The sequence below is a fragment of the Vipera ursinii genome, assembly GCF_947247035.1.
Source record: "Vipera ursinii genome assembly, chromosome: 1".
Lineage (NCBI taxonomy): Eukaryota > Metazoa > Chordata > Lepidosauria > Squamata > Viperidae > Vipera > Vipera ursinii.
The window spans coordinates 195221535-195248466 of record NC_139512.1 but is presented as its reverse complement, the minus strand read 5'-3'; the positions used below and the strand labels follow the sequence as shown (position 1 = coordinate 195248466).

The following is a 26932-nucleotide window of genomic DNA, read 5'->3' as shown; positions in this document are numbered from 1 at the left end:
ACTATAGATAGATTTTTTATATATATTATTTTTATATATATATTCCATACAGTAATCTCTACAGCTTCTGGAGAGTTTTGTTATTCTTCAGATACTTTCATTTTTTTTTGGTGAGGGAAGGGCAATTAAAAATACTTCCAAAATACTATTAAGATACAAAATCATATTATCTATTTCAGAATCAATTGAGATTTTATCTAATCCAACTGCAATATAAGAATAAACTGAAGTGCTGAGATCTTGCAATAAAAGCTGTATGAATCTAACTGTGTCTAATGTTTTTACTAGGACAAAACCTTAAAGGACATTTGCCATCACTTGGGGAATTTCAGTAACTATCTAGATGATTACCTGAAGATAGTTTTACTAGACTGAAGATGATGGTGATTCTAATACAGTTTATATTTTACAAACGAAATCTGCTTTACCTAGGTGTTTTCAGAGATTTAAATAGCATTTGCTTTAAACTAGTGAACCATAGTCTTTATACTTTGTATGAACTATTTTACTTGGTAACTACAAGTATTTGCCCAATCAGAGATGGATAATTTTTTGATAACCAAAATAGCATATTTAATTATTTTGCAGGAAATCAAAGATTGCAAAATGTATGGAATTTCATCAAATGTATAACGAAGCTAAATTTGGCTGGCAGTTTTGGAAGGTTTTGAGATTTTTAAATTATGTTATGCCTATTTTAAGATGTGTGAGTTTTTTTCCAAATTTATTTATTCTTTATATAGTTTTATGTGGCAACTTAGTTGACATGTGATTAAGGGTGGCAAACAGTAAAATAATCACAATTATTTAAAAAGCTAAAATCAATATTTCATGTACAGAATAAAATCCAACCTATACCCAGTCCAAGCTTGATGAAAAAGTCACGTCTTTTCAAAAGGCCTGCAAGGTTGGACCATCCAAATCTAGGTGTTATTACTTATGTCATTCTATAGGTTAGAAGAGATACTGAGGGTCATGAAAAAGACCCTTTGGTTCCATGCAGAGAAAGGGCAATTTACTCATCCCTATACTACATATATCTTAACAGTTGATAATGATCATAGTTAAGCTGTTGTTTGATATAATGTATGTATGTAAAAATATGAACTATGGTGCTGGAGAAGACTCCTGCGAGTCCCTTGGACTGCAAGGTGATCAAACCGGTCAGTCCTAGAGGAGATCAACCCTGACTGCTCTTTAGAAGGCCAGATCCTGAAGTTGAAACTCAAATACTTTGGCCACCTAATGAGAAGGAAGGACTCACTGGAGAAGAACCTAATGCTGGGAAAGGTTGAGGGCAAGAGAAGAAGGGGACGACAGAGAATGAGGTGGCTGGATGGAGTCACTGAAGCAGTAGGCGTGAGATTAAATGGACTCCAGAAGATGGTAGAGGACAGGAAAGCCTGGAGGAACGTTGTCCATGGGGTCGCGATGGGTCGGACATGACTTCGCAACTAAGAGCAACACTGTAAAAATATACATTTGATTCTGTGATTATAAAATCTCCCTTTACCCAAATCTGAGCAAGGCTTATTTAAATTATGTTCTGTTTTTTCTGTAAACTATTTAAACAAGGTATTTATGGTTAGTTTTAAATGCATTATTTGTTAAGTATCCCTAGACAGGTCAGTAATCTAGGGCAAATTTACAGTCCTTTCATCAGTGCTTAGATGTTTTGCTCTCTACATGGGGCTGCCCTTGAGGACCACCCGGAAGCTCCAACTGGTACAGAATGCAGCCGCGTGAGTTGTGTTGGGAGTCTCCCGATACTCCCACGTTACACCTCTGCTCCGCGAGCTGCATTGGTTACCGGTTGCCTTCCAGGTGAGATTCAAGGTACTAGTAATAGTAGTATGTATCCGAACTATCAGCCTAAATGCTGGAGGTGTGGTGAAGAAGATGCAACATATTTTCATATATGGTGGACTTGTAAAAAGGTTAAGGCCTTTTGGATAAAAATTTGGTGGAACATGCAGAAGATTTTCAAGCAAAGGATAAAGTTTTGTCCGCAACTTTTTTTGTTGGGTATAATTACAGATGCTACGGTTGTGGACACTAAGCTGATGTTGAATTTAATTACGGCAGCAAGACTCTTAATAGGCCAATATTGGAAGAAGGAGGAACTGCCGACTGTAGAAGAATGGACTTTAAAGGTTTCTGACCTGGCAGAGATGGCAAAGATCTCGGCTTATTTGAAAGATCACTCGCAAGAACGTTATGTTATGGAGTGGAGAAAATGGATTGAGTATATCCAGAACAAATATGGGACTAAGAAGTTTCATGTAGCATTTGAATAAGTCTTCCTTTTTTTTCTCCTCTTTTTTTCTCTTTTCCTTTTTTTATATATCTTATATTAATAGTGTTTGTAATTACCCTATATGAGCTAGAGAGAGATGGATTTCAGAGTTTATGGTTGTTAGCATATGAATGATTACGATTGTTTTTTTTTTTTGTTCTTTATACCTTGTACTTAGCTCTGGGAAGTCGGGGGGGAGGGGTAGGGAGGGAGGGATAGGGGAGGGTTAGGGGGGATTGTTAAAGATAAAATGTATGATAAAACTTTTCAATAAAAAAAATAGTATTCAAAGCCCTACATGGCAGGGGTCCGGAGTACCTGAGGGAACACCTGCTGCCGGCATCGACTTCCCTCCGCCCTGTGCGTTCCCACAGAGAGGGCCTCCTCAGGGTGCCACCGGTCAGAGAATGTTGACTGGTGGCCCCCAGGGGGAGAGCCTTCTCTGTGGGCGCCCCGGAGCTATGGAATCAGCTACCGGTTGAGCTCCGGACGGCGCCCGACCTTCGCTCCTTTCGCCGCGAGCTAAAAACATACTTTTTTGAACAAGCTGGCCTGGCCTGATGAAGGGATTGGGGGGGGTTGTTATGGTTATTTTATTGAGTTTTAAAGATGTATTTTAGTATGTGGGCATTTATTTAATCTTGTTTTAACTTTTGTAATCTGTATTTTTATTCTTGCCCTGTTCACCGCCCTGAGTCCTTCGGGAGAAGGGCGGTATAGAAATAGTATTAAATAAATAAATAAATGTTACACTACAAAAACAAATCTACTGTTTGTAAATGATATTATTATTTTATAAGTAACAGGGCAATGAACATACATAATACGTTTCCTCTGTTGATCTCGTTGGTTTTGGTTTTTTGTATATTTTTACATTTTTTTATTGCTTTTCTATTTATCTTTTTATGTTTTCTAAAGGGAGATAGGCAGCATCGAAATTTATTAAATAAATTTTTCCCATGCAAACAACCCTGTGAGATGGGCTTAGAGAAAGTAATTGGCCCAAAGTTACCCAGCTCGACTTTTATGCTTAAGGCAGGACTAGAACTCCTGGTTTCTAGGCAGCATCTTAATCACTACATCAAATTGGTTCGGGTAGTTTGAAGCATTCTGAAATTTCTGGCAGATAGAAACATTCGACGAACTGTATATTGTATAGGAAGTAAGTTCAGGTCATCCTTGTTTAATAACCACCTGTTTAGCGACCGTTCAAATTTACAGCATCCCTGAATGAATGGTTGTTACGACTGGACTTTGTACTTATGGCCTGTGCAGCGCCCCATAGTCCTATGACTGTAATTTGCAAATTTCCCTGCTGGCAAGCAAAGTAAATGGAGAAGCTGGCAGGAAGACAAAATTCATGGTCACATGAGGTCTTTGCTTAACAATCCAGTCAGTCCGTGATTAATGATGACAGCTGGGTTTGCCGGAACCGCCATTGTTTATTATGCAGTCATGCTTTGTGGCTTTTTTCACTCCATCACTAAATGACAGTTTTCAGGCCCGCGTTTAGTGTTGTTAGACAAGAACTACCTATGTGTTTCATACTTTGTAACAATTGCTTCAGTATTCATTTTCATCCCAATCTTATTTTCAGTTTTTTAAAAGACATATTTTTTTTACCTGGTGCTGTTTTCATCTTGGCATTGCTACTATCACCTTTAGTTTGGAATACACAGATACAAGTTATTGAATGGTTTGGTCATACTGCCTTGAATCTATGGTGCCTTTTTATTATTCAGTTGCATTTTCATCAGGCAGCCACCTGGGGAAAGATTTCAAACTTAAATGACACACTTCTATTATTGTGTATGCATATTATGGGAAGTACCTCATTCAGTAGCATTTGACACATGTTTATATCATAATTCCTTTGCTTTTGCTTTCGTCTCTTTCTTTGATTATTAAAAATCTTTTAATTTGACACATTTCAGCAGTTGAATTATTATATGACCTTTAAAATATAAATTTAGTATGAAACTTACAATCTCTGTTAATAACTTTTATTTTTTCCTGTCTCTTTGGATTCAGCTTCTCTTCCCCTCAGGTATACTGGTATCTCTAAGCCTTTCTGGACCACAGGTGGAACAAGTCTTGATTGACAGAACCCTGATGGGAAAGTTCATCTCTAACACTATCACTGATGGTAATTATACCTATATGCATGCAGTTCAGCTGCCTGCATTTAGAAGCTGAAGTGGAGAAATGGTATGTCAACAGGTAGACCAATTATTACCACTGGGGACTTGAAAACATTGGAAGTAATTGCATAAAATTCTACAGTTACTACCCTCAGGACAAAACCACTTTAGGAAAAAACCATTATTTTTATCAGCTATTATATTCATTTTTTTAAAAACCCTCAGTTTAGCATGCAATTTTCCCCCAAAGCATTAAAGTTTTAGCACAAGTAACTTTTCCTGTTTGAGTGGATTATATTTTGATCAGGCTTGGTCATAGAGTATATTCAGCCATATTATCTGACATCTGTTAAATAAATAACATAGTTTGAATTTAAGTCCTTCCACATTAAAAGTAAGTTTTCTAGTAAAGAGCAATGACTCTTTTCCATTTGTGATCTGTTGACAATATGACTCACAAAATGTGATTTTTAAAAAATAAGTTACATGAAGATGTTTAAAGTGAACTTTAGCTTTTAACACAAACTTCCACTATTGTATTAGGTCAGAACACTTAAGGGCATAATTCCAAAGTTAGTATCATCCTCATCACCTTCCATTAATTTCTTAAAAGAGCTTTAACTGATTTCTCCAAAATGTCTAACTTTTTTTTTTCAGCAAGAAGCAATGACATCGATTTTTGGAATAACCAAATAGGATACCAATCTTACATATTAATGAAATAAGATTAGAAATTATGTTTGGCATTGATATAAAGCATAATATCTACATATAGAGAAATCTTATGCCTGCAAGGAAGACATTCTAAAGTCAGATTAAATTTCTGATATATACTATGATATAAATTTAATCAAGGATAGGGCATACCATAATAATAATAATAATATGACTGAGAGATTAAATAAAACTTTTAAAACTAAAGCAAGCCAATATAGTTAGAACCTGTTTGAAAGTTTACACGCAACCATATTAAAGTATTTTTTTTCTGTCCAAACAAATTATAGCTGCTAGATCCTATCTGTTTTGAGTTAAAAGTTAATTGAACATTAATTCAAAATCTAATATCAGAACCTTGGCAGCCCTAAATAAATGCATTGTGAGCAGAACAGTTAGAGGAACAAATTGGAATCTAAGGATCAAATTCTCCAAATTAGTCTGCTAAAATGTATGGATCTTAAACTAAGGTGAACATTAAAAAAAAGAAACAAAAGCAAAGAGAGGAAATTAAAAGAAAAACACAGGCAAAAAAATTCAGTTGCTTAATTAGGACTTAGAAATTAGAGGGGGGAAAAACCTAGAAGCGTGCACATAAGTAAGCAATACAGTAGAACATGTTAACTTAACCGATTTTTCCCTAAAGCAACCTAAGCAGGAACTTAAGGAGATATTTTCATGAGTATAAAATGACTTCTGCGAGCTATCTTCTAATTTATTATTTTTTTTACTACATTGTTGGACTTTCTTAGTGTAATCTGGGATACATATAATGCAATGCTTCATAGGTCATGCCTTTGGAATATGTTAGTTTTGACAGCAAATTTTGAGAACTGCAGAATACATGGGCACAGTCTATTCTTTTTAATTTCTAATAGACTCACTTCTGCAAGCTCTGTCAGGGGTTTCATCCTCATGTACTGACTAGCAATATGGATGTTATTGAATAGAGCTTTACTTTCGTTGTTTTAAGATCCAATTTCAAGGATGATAGTTGTTATGTACACACTGATGAGAAGCAGGAAAAAAAGTGTACCAATTGGAGAAGCCATAATGTGAAACTCTTTCAATATTTAGATGATAATCTCCTGGAAGATACGATACAATATGGTGAGATACGATAAGATAAGATAACCTTTATTATCTTTTTTTTTTACTGTGGGCACAACGGCACACATCAAAAATGAAATTTAGTTGCCTGCTCTCAAAGTGAAACACATACATGGCTCACACCTAAACATACTATATACAACATATGCATAGACCCACCCCCCTACATATACATAACAAATAAATATTAAACACTGTCCATCTTGAATATATAATGGAAGGAGGAAGCTTGAGAGTTCACAAGGTTAATGCTGTATAAAAAGAATTGGTTGGCCTTTTGCTGCTTGTTTTTTTTTTTTGCATTCTAATCAAATGTATATTATGTCAACCAAACCTAGATTTATTTTGTTTCCATTTTTCAGAAAATCAGTTCCAACTTCTTACCATCTTCTAATTTAATCATTGTATCCTCAACCTCGTTGGTATCACTAATAATGTTGCATAAATCCTTTCAAAGAAGTGCATCCTCACACATGTGGCGGCAGCCAGGAGCAGCTTCTGAAACAGTTATGTGAGCTTTTCACAATTTGAAGAGGTGCTTCATTTTGGATCTTTCCAAAACAAAACACAACCTTTAGAAGATTTGCAGAGCCCCAATCTTTAATGGCTTTAATATCCATCTTCCAAATATAGTCATGACAACTTTTTAAAGAAAGTTGTCACGACTATAATTTTTTAAAGAAGATATTGGAGAGGCATTTGTCCAGAATGACATAGGCTCTGCTGCTTGTACAGAGAGTTGGACTAGAAGACCTCTAAGGATTAGAAGACCTTCCAGCTCTGTCATTCTGTCATTCTGAAATTATTGATGAAATTATTGCCATAATAGGGAAAGATGGTGGTGGAGCTTAACTTGGGCACTACCCAAACAAACAATGAATGAGTTCTTTCAGATGTTTAGAACAGGAAATAATCTACTTGTTTCTAATTCTCCCAGCTTCAATTAAAATAATTAAAAGGATATCACTATATAAATACTACATGGGATGTCAGAATATTGATCGCTGTCTGACAACAATACCATTTTGACTAAAAATCAGAGAGCTTTTTTGTTGTGATGTATTTTTCAGAGGATTCCAGTTTTGGATGCTACATGAGGAAAAGTGCACACTTGCACAACCTAATTGGCTTGGGAATTTCAAATTGCAAGCACAGGAATATATATTAAAATACTAATTTTATCACCTAAAATTTGCAGAAGTCTTGGATTAATTTGTTCCAAGTTTTCAATTCTCACAAACTTTCTCTCCAATATAACTCTACAAATGTTTTACTGAGGAAAAGGTATTCTCGGTTTATTGAGGTGAATGTTTTACCGTTAATATCCCAGTGAAAGTCAATGGTAAGGGATTGAACTGAGTTGATTCAGATAAATTCAATTCCATACACGGAAGCCTCTTTTTTACTATTTCTAGAATAAACAACACTATGTCTTGAAACCACTTGTATAATAAAAATATCGGTTATCATTTACTTTTAACTGTTCCTCCTAATTTACACTGCCTACTTTTTTTAGATTTTTACCATGTATTATTATATAATGCAGAGATATTGGAGAAACTAAGGGAAATGAGAAACCACTAATGATTGAATAAGCAACTACTCATAGAAGAAAATGATATAATATTTTGTTAGTCAATTGCTTATGTATATCAAAACAAAATAAAATAGCAGTAAAAAGACTCAGACACTGTTAATTTATATATGAGATATCAGTTCAAACTAATTTCTAAATCCATTAACCATTTACAATAATCACATGAAAGGCAAAACTACATGATACAGATAGCTCTGTACGCCTTCTCCCTCAGCTTTAAGGACTTTTAATCACATAGCCGGTGGCTTAAGATTAAGGACGTAGTTTTACCCCCTCCCCAACTGTTCTTTTTCCCATGGCGGTTAAAAGAAAGGTCACCGTTTCTATTGTTTGTTAGAGAAATGCAGGTGTGGAGGGCATTTTGAATAGACAAATGGCTGGAAAGAAAAGGATTCCTTACCCATCTTTTCTATCCTACCATGTATCCTTTATTCCACCTGAAGCCACTTAAAATATTTTCATCTGAAAAAAGGGAACTGGGTAGAGAGGGAGAATTCACATAATTACATAAAATGAAAAATTCCCCCTTAAGGAAATGATAGTCTTACAGGGGGGAGAAAACTGTTGTTTCAGTTCTACAGAATTGGAAGGATTTAAATATATAGCTGACTTCGTCCAATCCTCCCAAATCTAAGCAGAGTTGGTCCTGGTTGCGATTTTTATGGGAGACCACCAGAAAATTCCAATATAGTGCAAATTTGAATCCCCAAAAAGGCAATGACAACTCACTGCCTTATTCTGTAAAAAAAAAGTGATATGAATAGGCAAATACTTCAATAGTTATTTTATTCAGGATTTAAATAAAAATGAGAGAGTGGTAATTTAATAAATTTAGTATTCACAGAAATTATACTTTTAAAATGATATTTTAACTGATAGTTGTCTATACTTCACATTATTGTACATCTAGACAGTTATTAACAAAGATCTGCATTTAAGTGAATAATTTTAATTATTACTGGAGGTCTGAAACATTCAGTTTGAATGCTAAAAAAATGGTACTGAAGATTTATTGTTTTACTTTAAATCTATATAGCTATAACATATTAAAACATAATCCACAATAACCTCAAGACAGAGTAAGAAACCTATAAAGGCTGCTGTGGCGAATATCAAAACCATATACAATAAACTCCAAACCACTACCATAGAGGCTTCAACTAAGATATTGCTGTTAAAACAATTACATATTTTAAATAAAAACATTAATTGTAATGCTTCCAGTGTACTGAGATTTACTTAGCTAATTAATTTGTAGTGAAAGTTCCTAAATGGAAAATAAGATAATACAATAATAAAATGAAGTAAGAAATTAGGATATTAGTATCAGTGACAAATGCTAAATGTGGGCATCCTTCTACAAATTGTGCAAAGTTGTACTTCATACAGCAGGAAGCTCAACATTTTTTAATTTGACTGCTTACAGAAATGAAATTATTAGCATAAAAACTAGGAAGTTAAGCATTGTATTGGAAAATTTTGGAGCACAAGATATAATTTCACGGGTTGTGTTGCTTCCAAGCAATATTAGATGAAATAAAGTTTAAAAAACTGAATCTCAACTGGAATGCCATTAATTTCCTGGTTATGGTCAGCATGCCATTTATTAAAAATAACTATTTTAGTTTTTAAAATTTTGACTTTTTCATCATGGTAATATGTTGCTAGCACCTGTCAAAATCCCACTGAATATGGAAAGAAAATATTGATATCCATCAATAAAAAAGATGGATATCAGTTAACATAGGAGGCTGAAATTTATTTTTGAAAAATGCCAATACTGTGAAATCAGTGTAAAAATTAAATAGGAGAATAAAGATACTGTTTGATTTCCTTTAGAATATTTGATTCTGTTTAAAGTGAGGGTTGCTGCAGAGAGACCTACTACAGCAGCACATTGGATTCTCAAATAGATATTCCCAAGTGGGCCCCTGATGTGCTGAAGTAGTCAACAACCTTTGAATGTGGCTACTATTTTTTATCATAGCCTCTCTGTGGAGACCAAGTTAGAAGCTGCCATCAGGGGGAAGTTAGAGTATTTCTCTGCCAGATTATGTAAAATGATACATTGATCTATTGTTGATTATCCAGCTCTAAACCCAATTTGCCCTTCAGCTAGCAGGTCCCCTTATATTCTGTAAGTTTCTCATTAAAGCCATACAATTCATTTATAATGTTTAATAAGCTGACTGGTCAAAAGTTAGCTCTGCTGTATTTTTTTTCATTGAAATTGTTACGATTATGATTAACTCCACTATTGAGATATGTTAAAAAAAATCAGTAAGAGCATATAGGCAGTCCAGCAGTAGAGAATCCAACTGGGAGTTCTATAAGAGACTGTCCCCAGCCCAGCAAAGTTACCATTTTCCAATTGAACAAAGAATGTATATGATATAATTACAGAAGACCAGTAAAGGGAACAGCAAAAAAGCAGTGTTAATTTTTTTTAACAAGCAATAAAAGCATGGGTTTTCTTAGAAGATTAGCCTATTATATTCCATGAACTGAACCACACATCTTCTGGAGTACCCCAAAGTCACTCAGCAAGAATTACCTTCAAGATTGTCTCAAAATGGGCACTGTGATAGAAGCAGATGAAGCTAAATCTCTTGGGACTGGATTGACCTCATGGATCCTAAAGCTCAGATTAAGGTTTAGGGCTTGTTTTTAAGGAGTGAACATATTCTTATAGGCCTGGGATATAACTCAGTTTGGTGGACAATCAACACAGTAAATATTTGTAGTGCTTTCATTGCTGTTGCAGGCCTTTAAGAACTGCTTTAAAGTGGAATTCTCACATATTTCAGTTCACAGTGATATCAACTACTTTGATAGCAGTTGGAGAGTGGGGCTAAAGAGAGAGGAATCAGGATGAAATTATCTTCAGTGAGTTGCAGTTGTTCTGATATTTGCAAGATAGGATTGTTGGCTTTTCAGGGTTCCAAGTTTGGGAACTAGACATTGAAATAGATTTAATACTACATCATAGTATAATAGTGACAAGGCTTGTTTCAAATCAATTTGGCAAGTAACAGTTAGATGTTTTAGCCAAAAGGTAAGGAGCTTGTAACTAACATTTCTTTTGAAAAGGGTGTTTGTCAATGCCAGAGTTAAAGACTTAAGGACGTTGGCTGTCTCTTTTCAAGGCTGCTTGGAATTAGATATAGCTTTACTTCTTTGTTAATTATGATGGCATTGCCTTTGGGCTTTCTATAGGCAGAGGGGCTTGAGACATAAATCATATGCACACAACTTGGTTAGATGTGGAAGTAGCATTTGTCGGATATCTGGAATTTGGAATATAGTTATAGTTCTGTAGCTACCAAAAAAATCTGTGGAGCCATTTCTTAATCACTTCTGTATCAGTCACTAATATTTGGATACAAAGGAGCTGGCTCAAGGAAATAAAATAGTTGCTGTGTTAGACTATCTTGATTGTGATAGAGAGGGATATTTAAAATATTTGAAGAAGGAGGGGCAAATAAATGATATCTTGTGAAGAACATCAAAATTAATTGGAAGTTGAATGGTGGGTTTTTGGAAATTAGCAGATTAGATCTCTTCTAATAGTCAAGCCACTTTAGCAATCTGACAGCCAGAGGAGCCATGTAGGAGCTGATAAACATGTTGAGTTGGTGTAGAGCAGGGATTTTTTTTAAAATTCCATTTATATCCCGCCCTTCTCCGAAGACTCAGGGTGGCTTACAAGCTTAGCAGTAGCCTTCATTCTATGTATATGCCTGCTTATTAGGGCTTTCACACAGACCCCAAGCGGCATTATTACAAAGTCAGCTTAATTGCCCCCAACAATCTGTGTCCTGTGGTATAGAAAGACATGGAGATGGTCTTGAAGTTCCTTCAAGAGCCATTTCAGTAACAAGGGCACAAGCATTCCTTAAGCCCTGGAAAGGAAGATAATGTTAAGAAGAGATTCAAACTGACTCTTGACTCCTACATGACTCAATGAGGTATAAGAGGCTGGAAAGTAGAACAGAAACTCCTGCAAGATTCTGTTGTTGTTGTTTTTAATATTTGAAAATTCAAAAGTGTCTCTGCAGTACAGAAGTAAGTTCTGAGTATCTTTACTCGCTAAACTTTTACAGGAATCATGTCTTCCCAAAATATTAAGCTGCATATTTTGGACACGTAAAGAGTTCTTATTGTGGTTATTCCACACTTGAGCTCCTTTTGGGGTGAGTTGCTCAAATTTATTGTTTTATTCCATGTTTATTGGGATGCAGTCAGGAGTAGATATTCAATTTTTACTTCTTTTGCAGCAGAATACTGTGCCTCTATATGGCTTATCAGCTGCCATACTAGTAGGTTAGATGCCAGACTCAATGACTCTGACTATGAGGATTATAAGCGAGTGTATTAAAATGCTGCAGTTCAGTGGTTAGATGGCCTAGTAGACAGTGCTATTTGAACATAGGTCCTTTTAACATTTATATTTTATTGTGTTTTACTAATCTATGTGAAATGTTTATATATTGCTAATCCATATATGATATGCCATAAACTAAATAAATAAATAATTCACTTCTTTTGAGGCATTCCAAAAGGTTATCTGGAATCTGTTGTTAGTTTTTACTCCTCCTTCTCCTAACATAGTACAAAACATAGCACTGCTAGCTAATTGTGTGACAAGATAGCTAAAAGTTACTAAAAGATTAACATAAATTAAGAAAGCAGAGCTTTTATTTTTAAATGTTAATTTGTTTGGGGAGGGTTATTTTCAGTTCTGGTTTTATGAGCTCTTTGAAGTAATTTTTTAATTATTTCCCCCTTTAATTCTTTTTTTCTTATGGTAGATGTCTTCATTGTATGTTTGTAAGCCACAGTGCAGGAGTAGCTGATACTATAGTGTCATCACCATCCTCTCCTCACCCCCCAAAAAACTGTATTGGTAGTTTTATAAACCTTAGGTGCCTGTAGAGCTAATTGGTTTCATTCATTTTCATGTATGCTTTCATTTAAGAATTTTTTAAAAATGGTTGTACCAAACAAACACTTACCACCCATTTGTCTTTCTTAAAGCATAACAACTACAAGAAATCAGTTAAGCCACAGTAATATCTACCCTCTCATTTGATACTTTTTAAGTACTTCACTCCAGCATATCCACAATATTTTCACTCATCTGTAGAAGAGATTATTATCTGAAAATAATTTAAAGGGAAAGAACCAATAAAAGAGAGATTGTAAAATACTATATCTTTAAAATATTTATATCATAATTTATTCAATTTTATTACCTCTGCTTCCTAGGCTTTACTTACCATTTTCAAAAAGACACAGTAGGAGAAACGCTTATCAGTACATTATACAAATCATGCATAATGCTGAAAATAAGTTTTTATCTTCCAATATTCCAGTGAATATTTCAGCAATTTATTTGGTTGTCAGTGATAGGTATTAAAATGTTGTTGTTTTTTCTTCCAGCTGTGCTTACTGACAGTTTCATGATCTTTTCATTTTGGGAACAAAGCAAACTCTGTTTCATTCAATCCTCAAAAAAAGCAAATTCTCCGGATGTAAACAAAAGACTGGAAAAACTCTCAGACTTCGATTTTAAGGTATAACCTTTAATGGTTTTGCAAGTATCATAATTGTATAACTGGAGAAATGAATGTTAAGAAAAAAATAGGGATTTAGTATAAAGTATAGATAAAACTTTTCAGCGATGCTTAATTGAATTTCATATGGACTGATATAACTGTCAAGAAAGATAGGTAAGCAGGCAGGTAGGCAGACAGGCAAACAGACATTTCAGTTTACCTATACCAGGTGCAGGCAACCTCAGCTCTTTTATGACTCATGGACTTCAACTCCCAGAATTCCTGAGTCAGCGGTTGCCTACCTCTGACTTATACTATAAGGTTTTAGATATGGTTGCCAAAGGTAAACTGTAGACAAACTTAGGCCAGATTGTGCTTAAAGTTGAAAATATATGACAAAGAGGCCACTGATGTATCAGTGATAAAGAATCTCCTCTTATATTCAGATTCTACTGTATGTCTGGATCGTGCTGAAGGAAGAAAATCATATATGTGTGTGTGTGTGTGTGTGTATTATATACACACCCCCTCTGGCAGTTTAAAAAAGAGGAACTAACAGCCACATGCTTCTCCCAGAAGAAGGAAGCTAAAGCCTGATGATGACGGATGGGACTCCGTCGAAACGTTGCGCCCACACCTTTAGTTCTACGCGGGGAAAAACCCGAAAAACCAAGGATCCATATACAGGCACCCGCGAAAACCTCAGAAAACATATATATATATATATATATATATATATATATATATATATATATATATATATATATGTATGTATGTATGTATGTATGTATGTATATATATGTATGTATATATATATATATGTATATATATGTATATGTATATGTATATGTATATGTATATATATATATAAGCAATCCAAAAAAATTATTTGTTTTCAAAATGAAAAATGGAGATTAGTAAAAGACTAGTCTCCACTACATTGTAAGTATGAAGATAGCTGCTTTTCATCCCCTATCACTGCTAGAATATTATTAGATAACAAACATGAGAAAATGTTTTGTTAGTAGTATTATTTTTGTCCTGTTGCTTTTTTGTTATTTTTCTGTTTAATAGATTTTGTATCTACAAGGCTAGTTTTAGTGAATTACACTAAATGTCTTGCCAGATTATATTATAGAGTTTGTTGGGAATGCTCTCTGCTAGAATGGACATGTAATATATTTTCCAGGCTGCTTCATTTGAAGGCCTCTTTTCAATACTGAGTTGTGTTTGCAAGATTGATCCAACCTCTGTAACATGGATTTGAGACAGTTCACTGTTCACAAGGAACTGAGCTGATATGTTGTTTACTTCAGAGTGATGCACACCTTTGTGTGTTTGTTAAATTTGGGCTTTTGGTAACCATTATCAAAATCTATATATACTTAACATCCTTGCAAAGCAGTTTTGGAATAACTTAATTTAATTTGTTTTCGAAATCTATCTTGCATGTGTTTAATTATTCCCTCATTTGGGCCAAAAACATAGCTTTCATGAACTTTTAAGAAAACAGAAAAACATCAATATTCAAGAAAAAGATTAAATGAGAATCACTATCACAATTTAAAATATTTAAAGTTTAATTATAATACTATTTCTAATACTTTAATTAGTCTAACATTTATAACTGAAAAAGAATTTGTATTTATATTAGTGCTGTAGTTCTAAACAATTGCTGTTTTATGGTGGATTGTATTAACTATAGGAGTACAATTTTTTGTTGTTGATTGTAATGATTCTGTATGCATGCATATAATTTTACATATGTTTTGTCTAAGAACATTGGAAAACAGTTCATGCACATTAAGACATTGTTTTTAAATAACTAAAATTGTAGGTGTGATTAGCCTTTGTGATAGGTATTCTGAAATATAAAAATTAATTTTTAAACATTTAGTTACAATTTATTTAACAAAGTAGTGAATAACAAAAAAAAACAATCCTATACAGTAACATTATCCAAGGCAACCAGCACCAATTAAATCAGCAATAAAATAAAGCCCCAGAGCACAAACAGCAAGAAGGCAATCACTAAACTGTAGGCATTTTTTTTTCAAAAAAGGATTTGCCTTCAGGGGAAAAGAAAAGGAATTTAGGCTTCCATACCTCTCCCTGGGAGAATGCAAATGACATGGGTGTGATGCTAGATTATTAGTCCCATGAAGTTGTTCTTGTGAACAGGCATATATATGAACCTCCCCTCTGCAACTGGTGCTCAGTGTGTATGCTTATATGCATTAATGTTGGGGTAGGAACTATTCAGACACCAGCTTGCATATTGATTTTTTTATAATAACTTGCCATTCTACATTGCACTGATTAGAACTCTTTGTTTTCATCCTTGCCAGAAAGCATAACTTGTCAGCCTAACTCCCAATCAATTCAAAATCCTACGCTCTAGCCAGATAATTAACTTGATTCTACTCTAATGCAAACAAGGAGTATAAGCACACCCACCTTCCAAAAATAATTCACTTGCAGACTATTTTCTTTATTTCTGATATGAAAGGAAACAGTCTACTGTATCTTGATCATGAAGAACATTACCCAACATATCATACTGCCTCTCAGATTGTGATCCCATCACAATGGCACATTCAGTGCTGATTATCATTGTGAAAAGAACTGAAAATTAAAATGCAAGAACTGTAATGACTTTATACAAATAGATGATGTAATTCTGTTTGTAAAGGAGTGTGTATTCTTAGCAACTACAACTAAAGAAAATAACATAGAGCTGAAAAAGTGCAAAAAAGGATAAAAATGAAAAAAAAAGAGACACAGCGTCTCTCCTTGGAGCTGTTTGCTTAGAAAAGTGATAGTAAGAAGGCACCCAGTAAATCTGAATAGTAGGTGATTTAAGATAGAAAAAATGAAATATTTCTCTTATTGAAAATATCTGAACTTTTAATAACAAAAAATTAACCTAGATAATATAAAACAGTGATGGCGAACCTTTTAGAGACTGAGTGCCCAAACCGCAACACAAAACCCACTTATTTATTGCAAAGTGCCAGGGGCGAATCAGCATTATGGTGCCCTCAGGTGGGGGAGGCAGTGCCGCCTCTGACACGCAAAAACCAGGGGCGCAAAAATGGGCCACTGTGCTGCAAGGCGCTGCACCACACAAGAATGGGGCAGGGCTAGTGAGTATCACGCAGGCACTAGCCCCGTCCCATTTGCAGCGCGTGCATGCTTGCGGTCTTGTGCGCGCACGCACACATGTAAAATGCTTCCCCCTCCCTTTTCTTCCAGTCCACTAATTGACAATGGTTGCTGACCTCTGCTCTACCATCTCTACTCGAGCTTGCTAGTCGGTCAGGGCTGCGCGCGTGCCAACAGAGAGGGTTCTGAGTGCCACCTCTGGCATGCGTGCCATAGCTTCGCCACCACTGATATAAAACATTGTTCACTCTATTCATAATAAAATCCAGGTGTTGTAATGATTCAGTGAAGTCAGTGTCATCAGAATGGTCTAGATTTATCATATATATCTTTATTATTTTTCATCTTAAATTACCTCTAACAGGAAGAATGAATTATACATCTCTGTTCATGTTACAATTTACTAAGATGTACAAAGATGTTTTATCAAAAGAACAAACATATGATGTGACTTGTACAGTTAAAAAAATAATCTTATACTCAGTTACCTGGGAATTACCCAACAGTTATAATTAAGTAAATTGTCCTTTATTTCTTTATTTTGTTTAATTCTTTTTTAATCTTTGTATTCTATGTTTTTTTAATTTTTTATTGTTGTGAGCCTCCCTGAGTCCTTAGGGAGAAGGGCGGCATATAAATTTTAATAATAATAATAATAATAATAATAATAATGATGATGATGATGATGATGATGATGATGATGATGATGTAAGAATTATAGTAGGGCTGGTGCAGCATTTCAATTCTAAAAGGAAAGACATGTTTTAGATTGTTCAGGGACCTAAATGTTGTACTTGTCTGCAATTACTAAAAGTGTACTGCGAAAAATGGATAGAAGCAGAATTTCCAGTTCCAATCAATTTTTAAAGATTAAAACAATAAATTAGGAAAAGAAGATAATCACAACAAACAATTTTCTCTGGGCAAGATTGTCCACCTGTACAATCTTGCCCAGAGATTGTCCACCTGTACAATCTTGCCCAGAGATGAATACTAAGTACAACATCCTTAGTATGGTACAAGTATTGATTAGTTGTCTCACCATATTAAAAAACTATAAAGCTAATACAAAGAAAATATATTCATCATAAATTATATTCAGGAACTGGGGGGACCATAAAATAGAGAAAGTAATAGGAAAAGAAGAAGCTAAAGTGCTCTGGGACCTGACAGACACATGCTGCATAACATGTCAGATTTAACAATTGTCAATAAGAAAGACAAGTCTGGAAAGTTGACATGGTAGTATCTGAAGACAGCAGAATAGAAGAGAAAGAACTGGAGAAGATAACAAAATACAAAGACCTGCAAATAAAAATAGAATGGCTCTGGCAAAAGAAAGCAAAGGAAATACCAATAGTAGAAGATGCCTTGGGTACAATCCCAAAGCAACTGGAGCATTGCTTGAACACCATGAGCATTGACAAATTCACCATTTTAAGGGATGTGATATCGTCTTGGGCATAAATAGCCAAGATTTATTGGACTGGAAATTGGATAAAGAATCTATATTGTGAGATGGGTAGTTCAAGTGCAAGGAGATATACTAAGTGTCTACTCTTTGAAACACAATTGGGTAAGTTGAGAGAACTGATATTTTTCTTAATACGGAATGTTTCATAAACAAGCCATCAGTAACTTACTACATGTGGACAGAGCATGTTGTTTGCTATAAAGTCCCAAATAGCTGGCATAACCAAGATAACAAGACCAACTTGGATTTCAGGAAGCTATTTTTAATGCTAATCTGGGCTAAAACCAGAATCTAGAATCTAGACTGTAAGAATCAATTCATAGTTTCAGGTATAGTGAATTAATTAAGGTACAGCTTCTTTGAAACATAATCTGTATTTCTGCTTTGAGTTGTCTCTTCTTAGATAAACCAATTATTCAGCACTTATTTTCCCACAATCTTCACCCCTGCATAATAAAAACACGATGAAGGAAGCAAAATTGCTGGCATGACAATATTTAATTTATCAAATTTATATAGTCGCCCATCTTGCAAACAAGTGACATGGGTGATGTACAACAGAATTAAAACAATAAATATCTAAAAGCATTAACATTAATGCAAATATGAAAACATTAAAAACCACATAAATACCTAAAACAAAATTAATAGGTGAAGGGATAATAATAGTCCTTAGGCTTGCTGGCGTAACCCGGTCTTAGGTGACCTTCTGAAGTTTAGCAGCAATAAAGCCATCCTTCCCTCGGGTGGGGGAGAGAAAGGTTTCACACTGCGGGTGCTACAGCAAAAAAGGGTCACCTTCTAGGCCCCACCTAAATGTAGCTCCCTAGATGACAGGACCATTACGTACCCTTTCTGTTAGATCTGGTGGGACGGGGATGAAATCAGAGTGAGGCAGTCTTTTAACTGGTAGGATCGAAGCCATTCTTGTTCACACAATTGGCTTCAAAAGCGGGAATATTCATTCCTTGTTTAAGAGAAAAAGGCATTATTAAGTACCATTATTTATACAAAAGGAAGAAAGGAAATGTCTTCCAAAAGAACGGGCATAAGATTTGCAATCCTATGTTTAATTTTATTTCCTTTTATATAATTTATTTGGATAAAACTGATATTTATTTAAAAGCTTCCAAGGTAGTGTTACAAAAAATAGCAGGAAGGTATATTCAGTGTAATAATATTGTACTAAAATTAAATTGGGCGCTGTAGTCAGCTACACAATATGTATTAGCATGAATATCCTGGTTACTATTAGTTATAAAAATATTTTTCTGGCTAATGTTAATTTTGGAAAGTTGGTAACAAAAATATTGAAAAACAAAGCTGAAATTAATGTAGAATAGTTGAAGAGCTATGCAAAATAAATATATAGTTTAAAGTAGTTCTAGTATGTAACAAACTTCAGTACCTAATAGCCTGAGAACTCCATTCATGCTACCAATGCTCAATGAAGCCATTATAGATTTTTTTTCAGAATTTCATAACCTGCCATATCTTATTCTTCTAAACTCTCAGCACCATAAAACGTTTTGATAAATCTTCTGAAATCATTGCTGTTTTGCATGTTTTCATTTTCATAGCTTTTTAAATCACTTTGCTGAACTGTGAGAAGACAAGAGTATAAAGAGTTAATGTTTACTGAGAGAAAACAGTGGTAATTACTTTGATTTCAGTTCCTTTTGATGTGTATTCAGGGGATGAAGAGGTCAATAATATTATGACCATGCAAATAGAAAGGAATTCTTTTGACCATAAAAAAGCAGCAAAGGATTATTAAAGCATTAACCTTGATTTTTAATGGGCCTTGGTTGAGTGGTGAGATCACAATTTGGATGAGTCTGATTATTTACTAAATACAATACATAAATGCAACGGGTTCTTAACACCCATTGCACTCTGGCATTATCGCATTACTGCCATCCTTTGTTGCCTTGCAGACAGGAATATGAAAGCAATCTGTCATGTAGTGAGACTGGCTCCAGAAGCATTTCTCTGATAAGAAGACCCCCTGCCCTTTGCTTGTGTCTGGTCCAGTAGGCTTAGCCATGCGCTTAATCCCCAGAAAGTGGTTCGATTATTGCTGACCAGCAATAGCAAGATAGTTTTTTTCCACTCCCCCCAGCTATCAACCTTCTATTAATTCCTTAAGCAGAAATGTGGTGCAATCTATATTTTCTTGGCATGTGTCACCCAGATGGTGTACCGTTCGTGTTTTCAAATAACCATGCTCCAAAATAACATAGTTTGAATAATAAAAGAATAGAATAGAAGGAATAGAACTAAGCAATTCTCAAAAGCCACATAAACTTTATACATCGTGCTGTCACTCATCCATATTACTTGGCAAAAATTATATCCCCTGTTACAACAGTTGGTGTTCTTAATTCTGGAGGAAAATATATATATCCTATTCATACATTGTAAATGACCTTTTAATGTTCAGTGTTATATTTGAAACGAGTAGCCTTTTTCCAATACTTTTGGTCAGTATCGTGGAACTTAATACATAAGTAGCTTTAAATCCTTACACATAGGTCGATGCTGTCAAGCAACCATGACTGTACATTTTAGTATTGATTGGAATCACAGCATTAAATTCCTCCTTAACTTGTATGCTTCCCTGTCCATATCTACAAGCAGGAGTTTTACGTGTTCTCACAGACCTAGAAATATAAAAGTGAAGAGAAATAACATGTATCATGTATTTGTCAAATTTATAAAAATAATCTCCAGATTGTTTCCAAATTAATCTTAGATGCTAGCTGTGGGTGCAAAAAGCTAGAGATGTTTTAATCATACTGATGTCAGTCAAAAAGTATCTTTAAAAGCTCACATTGCAATCAAAATAGCTGAAATGTGGGATTAGCACTCACAGTATGAGAAACTCTTTACTTATTAGCAGTGGTTTTGGAAAACACTTTAACAAAGCAAAATATATATCAGTGTTAATTTGTGTGCATGTTTTAGTTAAAGTGATTTCAATCCATTCTTCCAAATTCATAAAAGCACATCCTGAAAACATTCTTTACTAATTTAATAGTGGTGGAGATTTTATTATCCACTTTTATTCTGGTTTATCTGTGATTCAGTAAGATCAAAATTATTTTAAAATATTGTTTGGAAATATAAGCTCTGACGACAAGATGATTGTACTCTTATCTTACAGCCTTCTTCCGCCTCATCCACAGCAAAAGAAAAAGTTTCTTTTTTTTAACTGTAGATGGGGTGGGGAAGTACAGGTAATCTTTGACTTGCAACAGTTCATTTAGTGACCATTCAAAGTTACAACGGCATTTAAAAAAAAGTAACATGATCGTTTTCCATACTTAGAGCAATAGCACTTAGACTGTATTTACCACTTCACAGTGCTCTTCAGGCAACAGGCCGACCTGGACTGATGGAAGAGAGGTTTTCTTAATTCTGTTTTATCGTGTTTTTAATCGGACTATATATGGGATAATTTGATTTAATACCTTTTAATGTTTGTATTTTGTGTTTTTATTGTTGTTAGCCGCCCTGAGTCCTTTGGGAGATAGGGCGGCATACAAATCCCATCCATCCATCCATCCATCCTATCTAAGTGATTTACAGAGTCAGCATATTGTCCCCAACAATCTGGGTCCTCATTTTACTGACTTCAGAAGGATAGAAGGCTGAGTCAACCTTGAGCTGGTGAGAAACAAACTGCCAAACTGCAGGAAACCAGCAGCAGAAGTAGCCTGCAGTACTGCCTTCTAACCATTGCGCCACCATGGCTTTATAATTATAATTGTTGCAGCCTCCCCATGGTCACATGATCAAAATTCAGGTGCTTGGCAACTGACTCATTTATGACGGTTGCAATAGCCCAGGGTCATGATCACCTTTTGCGACTCTGACATGCAAAGTGAATCGGGAAGACAGATTCACTTAAATATGTTACTAACTTAAGAACTGCAGTGATTCACTTAACAGCTGTGGCAAGAAAGGTGGCAAATTGGGGCAAAACTCACTTAGCAACAGAAAGTTTGGGCTCCCCTGTGCCTGTAATCTACAAAAGAAATAGCCCTCATTTCTTTGTTCTAAAAAGCATCATGTAATTATTACTTGGCACATACAAAGGCAGTTGGTTCCCTCCCCATTAGGATATTATATTTCATTCCTCATTTCTGTTCAGTGTTCCTCTTACTGCGTTGCTCTAATCCCCATCTCAAAATGCTTTCACATACAACAGTCATGGTTCATATACATAGAAACCAGAAGAGCAAGGAAGGGAAGGTGTCAAAACTCGTCCTGCAACAAGCAGGGTAGGTGCCGAACACAGGAACGAGAGACTTCTGCTGCAGTCTAGAAGCACTTTATTCTTCAGAGCAATAGCCGCAACGAGAAACAAAGCCAGCGTTGGCTGCTATCTGCACCCAACGCTGCTATATACACATCCAAAAACCCCACCCAAACTCCACCCAAACATGCCTCCGCCCTCCCATTCCCTATAACTTCTCCACCCCTCCCCTACAAGGCCTTTCGCCCGTCGCTCAGGCAGGTAAGGCCCCCCCAACGTGTCGCCACCACCGTGCCCTTTTCCCTCACCCACTCCCTGCTGCACCCACCCCCGAAGCCCCCTGTCACCCGGCCACCCGGTCACCATAGGGAGGAGGGACCCATCCCCTATCGGCGTTGCCACACAGTCCCGCGCAGGCATGGCGTCGGAGTCCTCCCAGGCCGCAGAGACGTTGAGCCGGCTCAGGCCTCCACCGGGCAGGCTGCAGGCCGGGGTCCATTGCTCACACTTGCCGCCGACCGAGCACAGCAGCCGCGGTGCATTCCGAGGGAGCAGAAGCCGCGGCGCAGGTCCCGGAGCCGCCCGAGTCGGAGAGCCGCGCGCAGACGCGCCGCAGGGCGAGGCCGGCAGCCGCGGCGCGTCTGGGAGCTCCAGAAGAGCCGACGCGGGCCCCGGAGCCGGCCGAGCCGGGGAGCCGCGCGTAGTCGCGTCGCCAGGCGAGGGCTGCAGCTGCGGCGCGTCCGGAAGCGCCAGAAGAGAGGGCTCGGGTCTCGGAGCCTTCCACGCCGGGGAGCCGCGTGGTGACGCGCCGCCGGGCGCTGGAAGCAGCCGCGGCGCGTCCGGAGGCGACGAGGGGAGCGTTGCGGGCCTCTGGACTCTCCGGACCATGCAGGAACCAGGTGGGGTCGGTGGGAGGGAAGCCGGGTGTGCCGGGGGGGTGGAGGGGCCCCCCCTCGTGTGTCGGGCTGCCGAGGCCCGACATGCTGCCCCCTCTACCAGGGGCCCACCTGGAATGCAAGGAGAGAGAGGTGAGCAATCCGTAACGTGATCAACTGTCCCCCCCGAGGTCTCCCCCGGCTTCCCCGGGTGTTTCCGGTGGAAAGCACGGAGAAGGCGTGGTGCACACACATCCTCTTCCCGTACCCAGGTGGCCTCCTCCATGGGGTACCCCTTCCAGAGCACCAAGTATTGCACCCACCCCCTTCGTTTTCGGGAGTCCAGGATCTCCTGTACCTCATAGTGACTGCCCTGTACAGGTCCCGGGCCGCCCTCCCCTGCCGCCGCGGAGGCGGTCGTAGCAGGCTTCAGCAGGCTGCTGTGGAAAACGGGGTGTATCTTTCCAAGTAGAGGAGGTAGCCGGAGTCTGACGGTGACGGGATTGACTACCTGTATAACTCGGAAGGGTCCGAGGTATTTGGGTCCTAGCTTTCTACAGGGCACCTGCAGCCGCAGGTATTTTGTAGAGAGGTAGACGAGATCACCTACTTTGGGAGGTGCAAACGGCCGTCTTTTCCTGTCCGCCTGCTCTTTGTATGACTCTGCTGCTCGCTCTAACGCCTTCTTAGCTATCCCCCACACCTCCTCCAACCGGTGCATCCACGCCCCAGGTGTGCAGGATGCTGGGGCCCCCTGATCGCACCCTGCGATAGGAACAAACTCGTAACCGGATACCACTTTAAAGGGGGAGAACCCAGTGCTGTTATGCACTGCGTTGTTGTAGGCAACTTCCGCGAAGGATAACAAGTCCACCCATTCGGACTGTTGGTATGACACATAACAACGCAGGTATCGCTCCACCGCCGCGTTCGCACGTTCCGCGGCTCCATTCGTGCTTGGGTGGTACGCCGAGCTCAGACCCTGTGTTGCTCCAATATAACGCACGAACTCCCTCCAGAACCGGGCCGTGAACTGTACCCCACGGTCGGAGATGATACGTCGTGGCACCCCGTGGAGGCGATAGATATGTTGGACGAACAACCAGGCCAACCGACGGGCCGAGGGCAATCCCTTACAGGGGATGAAGTGGGCTTGTTTCGAGAACAAGTCTACTACTGTCCACAACACGTTATATCCCCTGCTTTCCGGTAGCTCAACCACAAAGTCCATTGCAATGTCCTGCCAAGGTCTTACGGGGTCTGCCACCTGTTGCAGGAGGCCTGCCGGTTTCTTGGTAGAGGGCTTAGTGGTTGCGCAAATGCGGCACTTCTGCACATAGCTTTCAATGTCCCGTCTCATGGTTGGCCACCAGAACTGGCGGCGGGCCAGATGCAGGGTTTTCACGAACCCATAATGACCTGCCTGCCTAGCGTCATGGCATTGGTAGAGTGCCTGATGTCGTGCCGCTGCAGGCACATACAACCTGGCCCCGTGCCAAGCTAAACCATCCCGCAACGAGAGGGTGTCGGGGTGCGCCCGCATCCAGTCGTCGGTCGCCAACGCTCCCTTACACGTCCGCAGGAAATCGTCTGTCACGGTGTTGGCCCTGTGCTCCGTCTCCTCCACCGGGCGGGGCGGCGGTACCAGTGCCTGCACTACCTCCTCCTTCCGGCAATCGTACTGCGGTAGCCGAGACAAGGCGTCCGCCAGGAAATTCCTACCCCCAGGCACGTACTTGAGGCGAAACCGGAAGCGTTGGAAGTACTGGGCCCACCGTACGTGTTTCGGGGACAGTCGGCGGGGTGTTTGCAGGGCTCCCAGGTTTTTATGGTCCGTCCAAACCTCGAACTCCTGGCTAGCCCCCTCCAGAAGGTGTCTCCAAGTCCCCAGGGCCCAGCGGACCGCAAAGGCCTCTTTCTCCCAGATAGCCCAAGCCCTCTCCGTGGTCGTTAGCTTCTTGGAGGCGTACGCGCAGGGCCGCAATCCTCCCTTCTCATGCCGTTGCAGAAGAACAGCTCCAACAGCCATGTCGCTTGCATCAGCCTGTACCACGTAGGGCAGGTCAGGGTACTCCTCTGCCGGCCGTCCTCGCTGCCTCATAGCCAACACTTCGGCTTCCGCGCGATGTAAGCGGGATACATCCTCGAAGCGGACGCGTAGGGCTTCCAAAAACAGCCCCACGTCCCCGAGCTCGCGGGCGTGGTCACTGTAGAGGTCCGCTGCCCAGGTTGCAGCCTCACCCTGAAGGCACGCGGTGACCGCCACCACCATCGCCCACTGTGATGAATAGGTATGGGCGTACCCGTCCAGATGGTTAATCACCTGCCCTAGGAACATGGCCAGGCGGTCGGGATGCCCATCATAGGTTGTAGTGAGCGGTGGGGGTCCCCACACCACGCCCGGTCCCCAATGCCCAACAGGTGGACGGGTCTGAGCCTGGGACACCCCCACCGACCTGGGCGCGGGACGTCCAGGGCCCCGGTCAGGCGTTGGCCACGCTTCACGCCCCCCTTGTGCTCGTGTGGATGGGCCCCGAACGCCTCCCTCCCCAGGCACCTTGAACTTTGGGCTAGCCAGGCGGAAACGGGACGTAGCTGTCAGACTGGGTGCCCCCCCCAGAGACCACTGTCCAATGTCTTCTTCAGGAGCCACGGCTCCCCAGGAACCGCCGTCACGTGCCCCGACTTCTCCGAACCTTTCGCGCAGCACATCCATAGTTTGGCTCCCGGGTGCAGTTGAATAGCTGTATTCCTCGCCATCATCATCGGTAAGCCGACGCTCCCTCCAACCCAGTGGAGCCCCACCGGACCGGGCCGTTCGTCCTTGCTCGGGCCCCGTGCGCCCCAGGATCGAGCTCAGCCACCACGGGACTGTGTGGCAACGCCGATAGGGGATGGGTCCCTCCTCCCTATGGTGACCGGGTGGCCGGGTGACAGGGGGCTTCGGGGGTGGGTGCAGCAGGGAGTGGGTGAGGGAAAAGGGCACGGTGGTGGCGACACGTTGGGGGGGCCTTACCTGCCTTAGCGACGGGCGAAAGGCCTTGTAGGGGAGGGGTGGAGAAGTTATAGGGAATGGGAGGGCGGAGGCATGTTTGGGTGGCATGTTTGCGTGACCATTTGTACCGATAAAAGTTAGCGAAGCCTAGAAAACTCTGCAACTGTTTCCGGGTCCGTGGGGCTTGCCACTGTTGGATAGCCTCCACTTTCCCCGGGTCCATCTCCACCCCGCTGGAGGACACCCGATACCCCAAATAGTCCAGCCGGGGCTTGCGAAACTCACATTTAGAAAGCTTCACATATAACCGGGCGTCCCTCAACTTGGTCAGCACACTCCGCACTAAGGCGACATGCTCCTCCAGCGTAGACGTATATATGAGGACGTCATCAAGATAGACAAGGACCCCCCGGTACAAATGGTCAGGTTTTTATGGTCCGTCCAAACCTCGAACTCCTGGCATGGGGGGAGCATGCCAAGGAGGAATAGTGGAAGAGGACCTCTATCGTAATTTGCACCTGATTTAATTCCTCCAATTCATGAGTGGATTTTTTTTGCTCACAGTTTAGGAGAGGGAAATTTCATCCAGTAGCATTCTATCATTCTCCCAGTATAAATTACTTTGCATCAATGCATGTAACTTATATGGATATCTTCACATACACATCTAGCACCTCTTAGCTATTAAAATGTAACAAACTTTCTTGCATACTTGCATACACTAATTCAAAGAGGTGCTACAATTT

At 39.3% G+C, this 26932-nt stretch overlaps 1 protein-coding gene across 1 annotated transcript in view; it reads left to right on the top strand.

The window, feature by feature from the left end:
- The window catches only part of WDPCP (WD repeat containing planar cell polarity effector), a 133396-nt gene that overhangs the window by 8191 nt on the left and 98273 nt on the right, over nucleotides 1-26932 (top strand). Inside the window, exons 6-7 of the mRNA XM_083370015.1 lie at nucleotides 4328-4442; nucleotides 13301-13434. Coding sequence (XP_083226141.1) covers nucleotides 4328-4442; nucleotides 13301-13434 — 249 coding nt within the window. The remainder of the gene's footprint in view (nucleotides 1-4327; nucleotides 4443-13300; nucleotides 13435-26932) is intronic.